This window comes from Erigeron canadensis, chromosome 6 (assembly GCF_010389155.1).
Source record: "Erigeron canadensis isolate Cc75 chromosome 6, C_canadensis_v1, whole genome shotgun sequence".
Lineage (NCBI taxonomy): Eukaryota > Viridiplantae > Streptophyta > Magnoliopsida > Asterales > Asteraceae > Erigeron > Erigeron canadensis.
In genome coordinates, this window is record NC_057766.1 from 25548664 (window position 1) to 25561604 (window position 12941).

The following is a 12941-nucleotide window of genomic DNA, read 5'->3' on the forward strand; positions in this document are numbered from 1 at the left end:
GGATAGAGTAGCATGGTTTCTTTTATACAAACTCTTTCAGGGAAGCAAAATCTTAACTTTGATTACATAATTGACCGACTTCTCATTGATGTCTTACAAAAAAGTAATTTTATTTTCGTTGATTATTAAGAACAATAAAATTACAGTTAATAATATAAAATAAAATATTGATGTAAATATGTAATGTCCTTAACTTTTAGCTATTTTTTTTATAAGATAGACATTATGTAATAAAGTATTAATTATTTTTAAATTGGGTTAAAACTTAAAAGTGTAAATTGGTGATGAAAAACCAAAAAGTATAAATTAATTTAGACATGTGATGACTTAATTGATTTTGAGAAATTGAGAGTTGTGATTGGTGAATTGAGGTTAGGTCAGTTGCTTTTTAGTATATATTAAGATTAAGATTAAGATTATTTTTACTATCATCGTTTGTTTCGTTCCTATTTAATTCCACAATATCATTCGTCTCTTTTTGTTTGCTCAAGTTATGAGTTTCACTTTTCTCCAAGTAAATGTAATCTACACGCATTTAGTTGTAACACTTATTATGAGTCAACCTAATTAACAAGATTTTCTACAATACAAACTATTATAAATAGAGCTAGTTAGACATAACAAACATATAACCAACACAAGAAATAAATCACTAATGGCATCTATAGGTACTCTTTTGCCCTTTATATGTATCTTGTTCTTTCTTATCTCTCCAAGCTGGGGAAAAATACTTGATGATAACCCAATCAAACACCTTCAAGGTTGTCACAAGGGTGACAAAGTGCAAGGCCTCCATAAACTCAAACTATACCTTTCCAAATATGGTTACCTAAATTACCAACACAGCCCTGACCATACCAATGCCGACGAATTTGATGAAGAGCTTGACGCCGCACTCAAAAGTTACCAAAACTTTTACCACCTCAATGCTACTGGGGTGTTAGATGAAACCACCGTTTCACAAATGCTTGTACCGCGTTGTGGACATCCCGATAAGACAACTCACCAGCACGGGGCAAAATTGTTGCATACCGTGTCTCATTATTCATTTTTTCAAAATAAACCTAAATGGCCCCCAAGTAAATCACATCTCACTTATGCATTTGACTCCAACTATCCAAGTAATTATATACCACCTGTTGTTCGTGCCTTCAATACATGGACTAGGTCGTCTAAGTACTTTACATTTTCTAGAGTCAGTAGTATTCAAGGTGCGGATCTAAAGATTGCATTTGAAAGACCACAACATGGAGATGTTGACTTTGAACCAGGAGTATTGGCGCATGCTTATGCGCCAACAGACGGAAGGTTTCATTACAATTCAGATGTTAGTTGGTCCGTTGGACCAGGTCCAGTTCCAAATTATTTTGATTTAGAGACCGTGGCACTTCATGAAATAGGACATCTACTTGGGTTAGGTCACAGTCAATATCGAGACGCGGTAATGTTTAGTGGTATCCCAGCAGGAACTGTCAAAGGTTTGAACTTTGATGATATCCAAGGAATCAAAGTTCTGTATGGACTTAATTAGTAAAGTGATTCTGGCCCAAACAGAGAGGATAATGTCATTGACCCAAGCCCATCAACGAGACCCCAAAAAATCATCCTATATTGTATACTCACTTTTATGTTTCTTGTATTTAAGTGAAGTATTTGAATAAATCGAAAGCACGGAAAATTGCCCCAAAAGCGTGCCTCTTTTTTCATTTACTTATCTTGGAGACTAATTAACCCGCTCTAAAGGGTTTATCTTTCATTTATTCATACCTAATGTCTCAACGCAAAGAACACCCCCCTGCGATTACAATCTTCAAACTCTCATTGACTTGTTGGCGTCAGTGCTTTTATATTGAAGATGACGACAATGCCTATGTTCACAAGTTCACATATGACATATGAATGCTTATTAGTAGATATTCTTAGACATTTGTCCATTTATGTTTTATCTTAATTTATTCTGTGACTTTCATTACGAAACCATTGGTACGTAGTTGAGGAAGTTAAAAGGTTGTTTACAACGAAAAAATAAAAGATATAAAAATAAATTAAAAGAATGTATGAAAGACAACAAAAAGAATAAAAGGAATGTTAAAGTCACATGACTCTAACTGCATTGTCACATCTAGCTAGCATTTACCAATTATGAGATCCAAAAAATCTACATGAAATATTTATGCTCATTAATTTGTTTTGGGAATATAAGAAAAACTTGCAAAAGTTACAAATATAAAATTAAAAATAATAATAATAATAGTTCAATAGGGTCGAATTGTATTTTTATTTCTATTATATTATATTATATATATATATATATATATGAGAGAGATCAAATAAGAACGTGTCTTAAGGAGAGAAAGAAGAAAAGGTCTTATGAACCAATCAGAATGTGACATGTGGATTTTAAAAAAAACGCGGTGGCATTTTTGTAAATAAATCAAACTTTTGTCAGCCTGGTTCTAGATCAGCTTGGGTCTGGGTCAGCTTGGGTTATGATCAGCTTGGTTTGTCAGCTTGGTTGGGTAAGCTTGGTCAGCTTGGTTGGTCAGTTTGGGTTCTGGGTCAGCTTGGGTTCTGATCAACTTGGTTAGTCAGCTTGGTCAGCTTGGTTGGGTCAGATTGGTCAGCCTGGGTTATGGGTCAGCTTGGTCAGCCTGGAATCTAGGTCAGCTTGGAATCTACATTTGTGTAGATTATGTGTAGTTTTGTGTCAAGCTGACCCAACCCAAGCTGACCCAACCTAACCCAGACCCCAAGCTGACCCAACCCAACCCTAAGCTGATCCAAAACCCATTATCTACATTTGTGTAGATTAATCTACATTTGTGTAGATTGTGTCAAGCTGACCCAACCCAAGCTAACCAAGCTGACCCAATCGTACCCAACCTGAACCAGACCCCAAGCTGACCCAACCTGACCCAAAACCCATAATCTACATTTGTGTAGATTAATCTACATTTGTGTAGATTGTGTCAACCTGACCCAACCTGACCCAGACCCCAAGCTGACCCAACCCAACCCCAAGTTGACCCAACCCCAAGCTAACCAAACCTGACCCAACTTGACCCCAACCTGACTCAATCAGACCCTGACCCCAATCTGACCAAACTGATCATGCTGACCAACCAAGCTAATCAGAACCCAAGCTGACCCAAACCTGACCCAACCCGAAACCCAAGCTAACCCAAAACCCATAATCTACATTTGTGTAGATTATGTGTAAATTGTGTCAAGCTGACCCAACCTGACACAACCTGACCCAAACCCAAGCTGACCAAACTGATTATGCTGACCAAGACCCAAGCTGACCAAACTGATTATATTGATCAACCAAGCTGACCCAGACCCAAGCTGATCAGAACCCAAGCTGACCCACACCCAAGCTGATCGGAACCCAGGCTGATCACTTCAGAAAAGTTTGATTTATTTACCAAAATGCCACCGCACATTTTTTTCATTTTGACACATGTCGCGTTCTGATTGGTTCATGAAACCTTTTCTCCCTTCTCTCCTTAAGACACCTTCTTCCAGGATATCTACCTTATATATATATATTATATATATATATATATATATATATTATATATAACAGTCTCAAGTTCACAATAAAAATAAAAAACTAATGTAATTAATTACTTAATAATACGTTTAAAATTGTAGACAAGTTGTCATATCGGGTATAAAAGAGAAGCTTGAAGGTACTAGCAAATTGACACGCGTCCTTTGGGACCTTTCTTCTTATATTTTCCTTTTCCAATGCATATTTGACTTATTACAAACTATGTGGTGAGTCATTGAACTAATCTTTAACATGAGCATGATTGTCATCGTTGAGGCTTCATTCAAATACTTCAACACTAAGTCTCCTCAGCGAATCCATGACTCAACAGACACTACTACGTAGATGATAATTAGAAAAGAAAGACGAGAGATAAAGGGGGAGAGATAAAGTGTAAAGAGTTTATCGCACTTATCAGTTTTTTACATTGTTTTTATAAAAAACTGTATAAAGAATATTTCTTAAGAAATTTTTTACACAATGTTCATAAATAAATGTGTCGAAACTTCCAAATTCACTTTTTTACACAGGTGCATAATTTGAAGTTTTGAACTGTGTCAAAAAAATTTTTTTTTTTTTAATTTCATTTTACACAGTTTTATTGTTTACCGTGTAAAATAAGCATATCATCTTTGACCCTCCAAGTTATGCACACTAATGACGGGCCGACGTCTTTATTAAGGCAAAGGCCAGAAAGTAAACACATTAAGCCCAACCCATAGGATCCGTTGGTCGGCTAGCAAAGGCTTCTGCCAGCTTACAGACAAATAGTTCAAATGAGAACGTGCATTAGTACGTACGACCCATACTTGTACTTTTAAGTCAGAGAATGTTACATACCTGTCCAACGATAACGGCTACCTGGGGATGTTATTGTTGTCGTTACTGGATCCTTCCTGAGGGGCCTATAAATACCCCTCAGGGGATTCACCTAAAACCCTAATGAAAAACACACAAAAACATCTAAAATACCGCACTTAGTGGCGTAAAGCTCATAAATACTTCACACTATTAGGGAACCGCCAACTAGTATAAATCACTCATTATCATTTTCCAAAACAAGATTAACCTCCTTTAATTTATGAATAACTTTACCCTTAAACATTTAATGTTTTGATGGTATATGAATATTTGACTATTTCAAAAAGTAAAGAAATATGTTCAGGATTTTCTAAACCTAAAGAAGGGTTAGGATATTTGATGTCATCTAATCATCCAAATTCTAAAGTGTATACAGCACATACTTGTTTATTTCAAAGTCTTTGTTTACTTTTCTAAACCCAATTCTCATCAACCACTTTTAAAATGTGAAAAATATATGCATTTTTATTATAGAGTATTTGATTTTGATTTTCTAAACCCAAAGGTTCCCGTCAACCATTTTGTAAAATGAGAGGGTTATCCACGCAATGTAGCGGCAGTGATGGTGACGGCTAATAGTGGTGGTGGCGGCGTTACGATGTGGTTATTAATGTAAAAGAGGGTAATGTAGTTATTTTAAGGATTAATGTATGTATGTTGTAAATAACTTCCTTTAGAGCATTATAGGTATATTCGATGGAGATATATAAATTAGTAAGTAAATGAGAAATCTAGTTTGAATAGATAGAATTGGAAAATATTTTAGTGATATTTTGAAAAAATGTAGTATGTGAGTTGAAAATGTGTTGAAAGTTAAATGTATTTTGAGTATTTTTAAGATAAAAGTTGAAAAGGAGGGAGTGATAATTTGTTTTATAAAAGAGTAAATCTATTTTAAATATTAATATAGTACTTTTTTGTTTTTAATGGTATCTATACTATATTAGATAAAAAAAAAAAAAAAGGCGATAGCATTTTATATTTGGAATTATTGAAAATTATGTAATATTTTCACTTAAGATCCTTTAAAACATTTTCATCTACACTACCCATTTATATTAATTATTAAATTATACTATCAATCAATTATCTTTTAAAATATCACCATTAGCTTTTTATATCAATTATCTACACCCCTTAAAACATTTTCATCTACACTACCACATTTCTCGACGTCTCATCTATCCCCAACAGACGACCCCACAAGTCATTTATCAATAAAATATTACTAACTTATCTCTATTACATATGCATTAATTAATGTATTTACTTTCCTTTAACATTTATTCAAACTTTATAATTCATAACAGACGACCCTACCGCTATATCATTATTGTCACGACTACTGTTACATTGCAGGAATAACATGTTAGTAAAATATCAATATATGAAGCCGTTTTTATCCAATTTTAGTATAATCACTCTTTTTGCCCCTTATTTTAAAAAGTCATTTATCAATAAGAGCATCCCCAATTGTAAAAAGCTATTAATATCTTTTTTTTTGTTTATCACACCATTATTAAAACAATATAATTTTCAAAACCTTTTTCCCTTCACTTTCTTTGATTATATTGAGTGTGTAAGAAAAAAAGTTTTTGTTTCAATAGGTTGAATAATATCAACCTTTTGAAAAAAAAAAGTTATTCATCTCAATAATAAAAAGCTTTTCAATAATTTTTTTTATAAAAAAATCATTCATCAACCTACCATAATTGTGGATGCCCTAATATATTACTAACTTATCTCTATTATTACATATGCATTAATTAATGTATTTACTTTCCTTTTAACATTTATTCAAACTTTATAATTTATATAACTAGCAGTAAAAGCTACGCACGGCATTGATAATAGGAAACGAGCAATAAATGCTACTCCAAGCTATCCAAATTATCAAAGAAATTGTGATGAAATTGCTCAAGTTTAACATGAAAAAAACATACATTATGTACAAAATCTATCAACACTTTTATTTGTTTTGATTATTGGATAAAAAGCAATGTTATTTCAAAAGATCTAATGCAACACTCATCGGCAAATGTAGCATTTATTCAAGAAAATTGACACACTTGTCAATAAGTGTTGCATATATTGAAGAGGATTGCAACATTCTTTTAAAAAAGTTTGTTGCATTAGTCTATTTATCAAATTGTAAAGTTTAGAGTTGCATTAGTTAACTTATAAAATTGTAAAGTTAAAGTCAACACAAATCAAAGGTGTTCTTTGAAAATACTACACCCATATCTTCTAAATAGAATCTTGTTTTAGATACCCAATTCGCTACGATGTTGTAATAATTGTCTAAATGCTATAATGTTAATTAAATGAGAAAATATAACGATTTCATGAATTTGATCTAATATAATTGTTGCTAATAAGAAGAACACCAGTCAACGCATTAGTTATTTGCTTGGTCGACAGATTAGGAGAATGGAGTTGAAGCGATAGATTTTGAAAATGATATGTGGTACCCGACATTTATATTGACATCTTCCAATAGCCTTGCATTTTATGGTTTTATAATTGTAACTAGGAAAAGTGCGCCGCCTGGCAGGCAGCATCGGTTTGTATGTTTTGTTGCGAGTATCCTTATTTTTGAAGGCCAATACTACAAACATACAATCATAGATATTTTTGTTAAAAGTTTAACGAAAATAATTGAAAATGAATAAAATAAACCGTAAAAGAAGTTAGATCGAGAATGAACCCAAAATTGCCTAATGAAAGACAAAACCAAAACTACTTAATCACATATGCTTCCTATTATTGATTTTGTGTTATTACATATGTTTGTAAAAAACTTTTTCATATTAAAATATATATTTACCTAAAGGTCGGTAATACCACAATCACGTTTGGTGTCAAATACATATATTTAATTTGTGGAAGAGAAAAGTAAACCAAGAACAAAACTAAAAAAATAAAAATGCGACTTGGCAAAATCTGAACAGGTGCCGCGTAACTAAATCTGAACAATAATAAACAAAAACATGCTCGTTCAAAAGTTTGTAGCGGCAAATACACATATTTATTTTGTGAAAGAAAAAAATGAATAGTTTAAAATACATATATTCATTTTGTGAAATAAAAAAATTCAATAGGGAAAAAAATTGTACAGGAAACTAAGAACAAACATTAAAAAAAATTGCAACGTAACAAAATCCAAACGGGGTACGACGTGACTAGAGCCGATCGTAATAACCGGAACGTTTGATGTGTCGATTGCTAAAATGGGTTAGTTAAGGAGTCAGTCAGTACAGTATGGCATGATCTACGACCAAAGATCTTGAAATATAGATTGGTATAATCTTGTGTGGTTTGAACACTGTATTCCAAAGCATGCATTCATCTTATGGCTTGTGTTTAAACGTAAGTTGAAGACCCAAGATCAGCTACAACTTTGGGATATTCAGCATGGTGCTACAGACTCGATGTCTTGTTTCTTTTGTTACATACAACTTGATTCTCACCAACATTTGTTCTTTGAGTGTCAGTTTGCGAAGCAAGTGTGGCTCGGTGTTAATAATAAAGTTGAATTTCAGCTAGCAACCTTGTGATTGGGACGCGTTATTGAGTATATAAGATTAAGACATTTTCTAAGAAGAGGTCGTTCGAAAGTGTTGCTTAAAAATTGATTTTGGCAGCTACAGTTTACTTTATTTGGCAGGAACGCAGCTTAAGATTATTTCAGCAGAAGAAAAGAACGAAAGACCAATTGATTGAAGTTGTGTTTTCCAATGTTCGTTTGAAGCTTCTCACTTTCAATTTTAAGAAGACAAGCCGAGTTGAAAAGGCACTTGTTGCCTAGAAGATCCCTTGTTCTCGTATGGCTACAACATAGATGGTTTTATTTAGTTATCTCTGTCTAGTAGCGTCTTGTGTTAGCGTTTAGATAGAGACGAGGATGGCATGTCATCTTCAGTGGGTTTTGGCGTTGTTGCAACTAGCATGTACACTGTTTAGTCGATATGGTAATTAATCAGCCATGTCGCCTGGTTTTGATTGATTAATATATACTCATCGGGGTAAACAACCCTTTACCCAATAAACTACATCACTACCCCACCACTATCACCGCCACCAACGTCACCCATTGTCGCTTCCACTACTCACCGCCGCCGTCGCCGCTGCATTGCACGAGTAACCTCTTAGTAAACACTAAAAGGAGCATCATATGATTACTTAAGTCAAATGAAGCTAAATATTTAAGACATGCAATCATATGATTATCGTTATTAATAACGAGCATAGTGTCTGTGCGTTACGACAATTAGAAGGTAAGGACAATATAAAAGTGAGGCGGTGGTGGAGATCGAGAGAGGCAGTGAAGAAGGAGGGCGACGGATGAGGGTGATCAAAGGTCGATGAGAGTGTGTAATGATTAGAGAGAATGGGAAAATGAGGATATATAAGGGTTTTATGTTTAAGAAAAGGTATTTTGAGAAAAAAAAAGATACTTAATCTCTTAATCCTAATTTTCTTTATAAAAGAATATAGATATAGATATAGATCATAGATATTTTATCATTTATTCAATCATAAACTTAAAGCCATAAGGGAAAGTCAGAGTCATCAACTCATGCACATACAATTATAGATCACACAAAACACATTTTAAAAAAAACTTATAGAATATCCAAACTTTTAAATGTAATAAAAATATGAATTTAGCAAAACTAAAAACCAAAGACTTATTAATCATGTCATTATATCCAATAATGTAGTGAAACCTCTATAAATTAAATAATATTGGGACCAACACATTTTATCAATTTAGTGATATATTATTATATCGATAAATTAATAATTTACTAATTTAAAGAGGTTTTATAATATAAATTTTAGAGAAGACATTTATAAGTATGAGACCTTGATTACGAGTATGCATTATTAACATAAAATAGATGTGAATCACTTGCTATATTATGCTTGTAAAAATAACAAATGTTATGAGGTTCAAAACATTAAAGAAATTGTGACTGCTACCATTCAAAATCCGATTGATAACTAAGTTGGGGATGATTTAAGGATAGAACTCTTTACAACTTATTGTTGCAATACGAGTAAACAATACCGAAACTTTTACACTGCATTCTTGAGTTTTTCTTAAATGGGATAGGAAAAATAAATGATAAGAGTCCAATGATGATATTTAAAGATAAACTCAATATAGTTTTAAAGTTTTACAAAAAACAAATGACTATACATCATCTTCTACTAAAATTTGGAATATTTTAGTAATTATTAATTTATAGTTTTGTTGGGACGAATATATTAGACTATGATTTCAAAGAACTTATTATCTTATTATTTTATCGATTGGAGTTCAATTTTGTACTGGTCCCTAGTTAGGACCAAACAAATTATTAATTTTATCGAGGTTATTAATTTATCAAGTATCAATTTATAGAGGTTTTTTCGTAGTTTTAGAGCCAATAGCTTCTTTAAGTATATTATTGATTATATATAGATATAGATATAGATTATCATATTTTATTATAAACTTAATTTGTTATGAGTTGTGACTTATTTTTATAGCTTTTAGTTATAAAATGATACTTTTAAAAATTATTTATAAAGTCAAAATTTTTCTCATATGACAAAAACTCATTAAATACCAATAATGAAGAGTATTTAATCTAGTTTAATGTATATTTCATTAGAGTTTTATGATTCAGAGTATCCTTTCCTATTTGATCCCTTTGAATTTCATATTCGAAGTTACAATCGGATCTATTCATTAAAAAGAATCGATTCAATACATTTCTTATGTACTTATGGATGTTATGTTGGATTTGAATCAGATTTTGGATCAATCTATATTGATTGACTGCCTCCATGATGTCGTTGCTAGCAAATACCACTATTTTTGGTTTTGGCTCCTCCAAATCATTACCGCAGAAGATTCGAACCTTTTTTCTGATCCTTCAATAAAAAGATTTATTCTCTTCATAAAATTAGGAAGTAGACATTCTTCGAGAATCAAAAAGAACCTTTTCAAGTTTGAATTTGTTCATTTGGAATCCGAGTTCTTCTACTTCATTTTTATTTACTCTTTTAATTTAATATGAATATTTTTCCCTCTCTTTTTTTATTCCTTAAGTCCCATAGGTTTGATCCTTTAGAATTGGACTCATTCATTTTTTTCCTTTTCTTCTATGCCATAGATACAGTGTTTGAATCAATCGGATACTTATCTTCAAATTTATGTAATATACTTACCTTATACGTTTAATCAAGCTTTCTATTTTTACCATGGTTACAAATATCGACCATATCGACCGATATATCGGTGATATAGGATATCGGCCTTTAACTGATACGATATATGGGTTATCGGCTGAACTTATCGTTTGGGTTAAATGTCGGTCAAAAAAAGTTGACTTTAAAAAAAAAACACGGGTTAAAACAAAAAATAGGGTTTCTGACTTTAAGATTAAAAGGTATGTACAATTTGCTTCGTAAGATAGCAATTATGATTGAAAGGTATGTAAATTTATGTCAAATTGTATATATTGTTAGTATATATACATATATATATATATATATATATATTAGATAAATTCCTTTACAAATTAGGGTATCCGATATATCCCCGATATATCCGATATATCGCATATCGAGGGTCGGCCGATACGATACCGAAACCGATATTTACAACCTTGATTTTTTACGGTGAATTTGTTTAGTTTATTTTAACTATTATATTTTTAATTTAAATTATGATAATAACAAATGTATTTTCAAATGAATTTTTTCTTCTTTTTAAAAATATTTTGATTTTAACCTATATATTAGAGGCTAGCCAGTGGTTCGCTCCTCATTCGTTCCAGAAGGATGGACGAGTCTACACCATTGGATGAGACTCGACCCTCATTCATTCGCAGGGTTCGTCCGTCTCACTCGTTCCTGCATGGACGAATTGTAAAATGCATTTATTTTTTTTTCCTTTTTTCTTTTCTATATGTATATATATATATATATATAAACTAGATTATATTATGCGGATCAAAAATATTGTGTTTTTATAATAATAACATAGTTAGTAGTTATAAATGAAAATGTTGAAATATGCTAATATTATTATTCAAAAACCTTTTGTATAAAAGATGGTTAATCAGATATGTATAGTGACCGCACAAAGTTAAACATAGATACTACCTACTAAAAAATGATGATATAATTATTTAAAAATTTGTGTTTATTGTATATGGTTTGTAATATGTTTGTTTTATTTTTATATAACGACAATTTAATATTAAATACATATTAAACATATTTATTTAGTCTAATAATTTCTATATATAATAAAACAAGATTATTTTTTATAGGTATTATTAGAAAGATTTTGATGTGGCAAATCCATATTTCATTTAAAAATTCTTTTTATTTAATTATGATGTCATATATATATAAATAAAATAGAAATAGTTCTTTACATGTTTAATTAAAATATCAATCATTTATTTAAAGAATAAAAAATCTCTCTTTTATAATATTATTACAAATAAAATGTATTTTTTTATTTAGTTGATTTATTAACTATATAATTATTGTTTTAATTGAATTATTAGATTTATATCAAGTTATAATGTTTTAAAAACAGTTATTACATAAAAAGTTTTAATTTATTTTATATTTTAAAATTTTAATTAAAATGTCTGGGTTAAACCCGGGTTGATTTACATGTTTAATTAAAATATCAATCATTTATTTAAAGAATAAAAAATCTCTCTTATATAATCTTATTACAAATAAAATGTATTTTTTTATTTAGTTGATTTATTAACTATATAATTATTGTTTTAATTGAATTATTAGATTTACATCAAGTTATAATGTTTTAAAAACAGATATGACATAAAAAGTTTTAATTTATTTTATATTTTAAAATTTAATTAACATGTCCAGGTTAAACCCGGGTTGATTAACTAGTAAAATTATTAAAATTTAATTATCCCTTTTAATTATTATATTACATAAAGTCTTAACCCCAAATTTTTAATTTTACGACTTTAAATATGTAATATACCACTCATTCCCTTAATATGTTTAAAAGACTTTTAATTATTATTTTCTTGCTGGAAATAAAATTTAAATCCATGATCATATCATAAATCTTTATATAACTATCTAATTTAATTACAATTTAATTATTTAAAACTTATATTTTATACTTTTTTTTGAACAGCAATGGTGATTGGACTCAACGGTATGTCTCTTCATCGTCCTGTAGAGATCAACCACGTCACTAGTACAGTCAATCTGAGGGCATGACAGGCGGTGGAAGTCTCACTACCGTTCTTGAGGAAACGAGTTAATGCTAGAGAAAACCCCCGAGCTCCACCTCATTGGCAAAGACTTCCCAATATGCCTTTCAAAGATTTTGAACTCGTGACCAACATTTGGCTGAAAGACATAAGGGACATTAAATGTCCAGTTGGTTTTAATAATATAATTTTTCTAATAATTATAATATTTACCTTTAGTTTTATACATAACGAATTATCCATTTCTTTTTCTT

General features: G+C 30.8%; 1 protein-coding gene across 1 annotated transcript; it reads left to right on the top strand.

Moving 5' to 3' along the window:
• The first annotated feature begins 620 nt into the window (after window positions 1–620).
• On the top strand, window positions 621–1689 carry LOC122603594 (metalloendoproteinase 5-MMP-like). Its single transcript, XM_043776343.1, has one exon. The coding sequence runs from the start codon at window positions 656–658 to the stop codon at window positions 1529–1531; it is 876 nt and encodes a 291-aa protein (XP_043632278.1). The 5' UTR covers window positions 621–655; the 3' UTR covers window positions 1532–1689.
• The last annotated feature ends 11252 nt before the right edge of the window (window positions 1690–12941 follow it).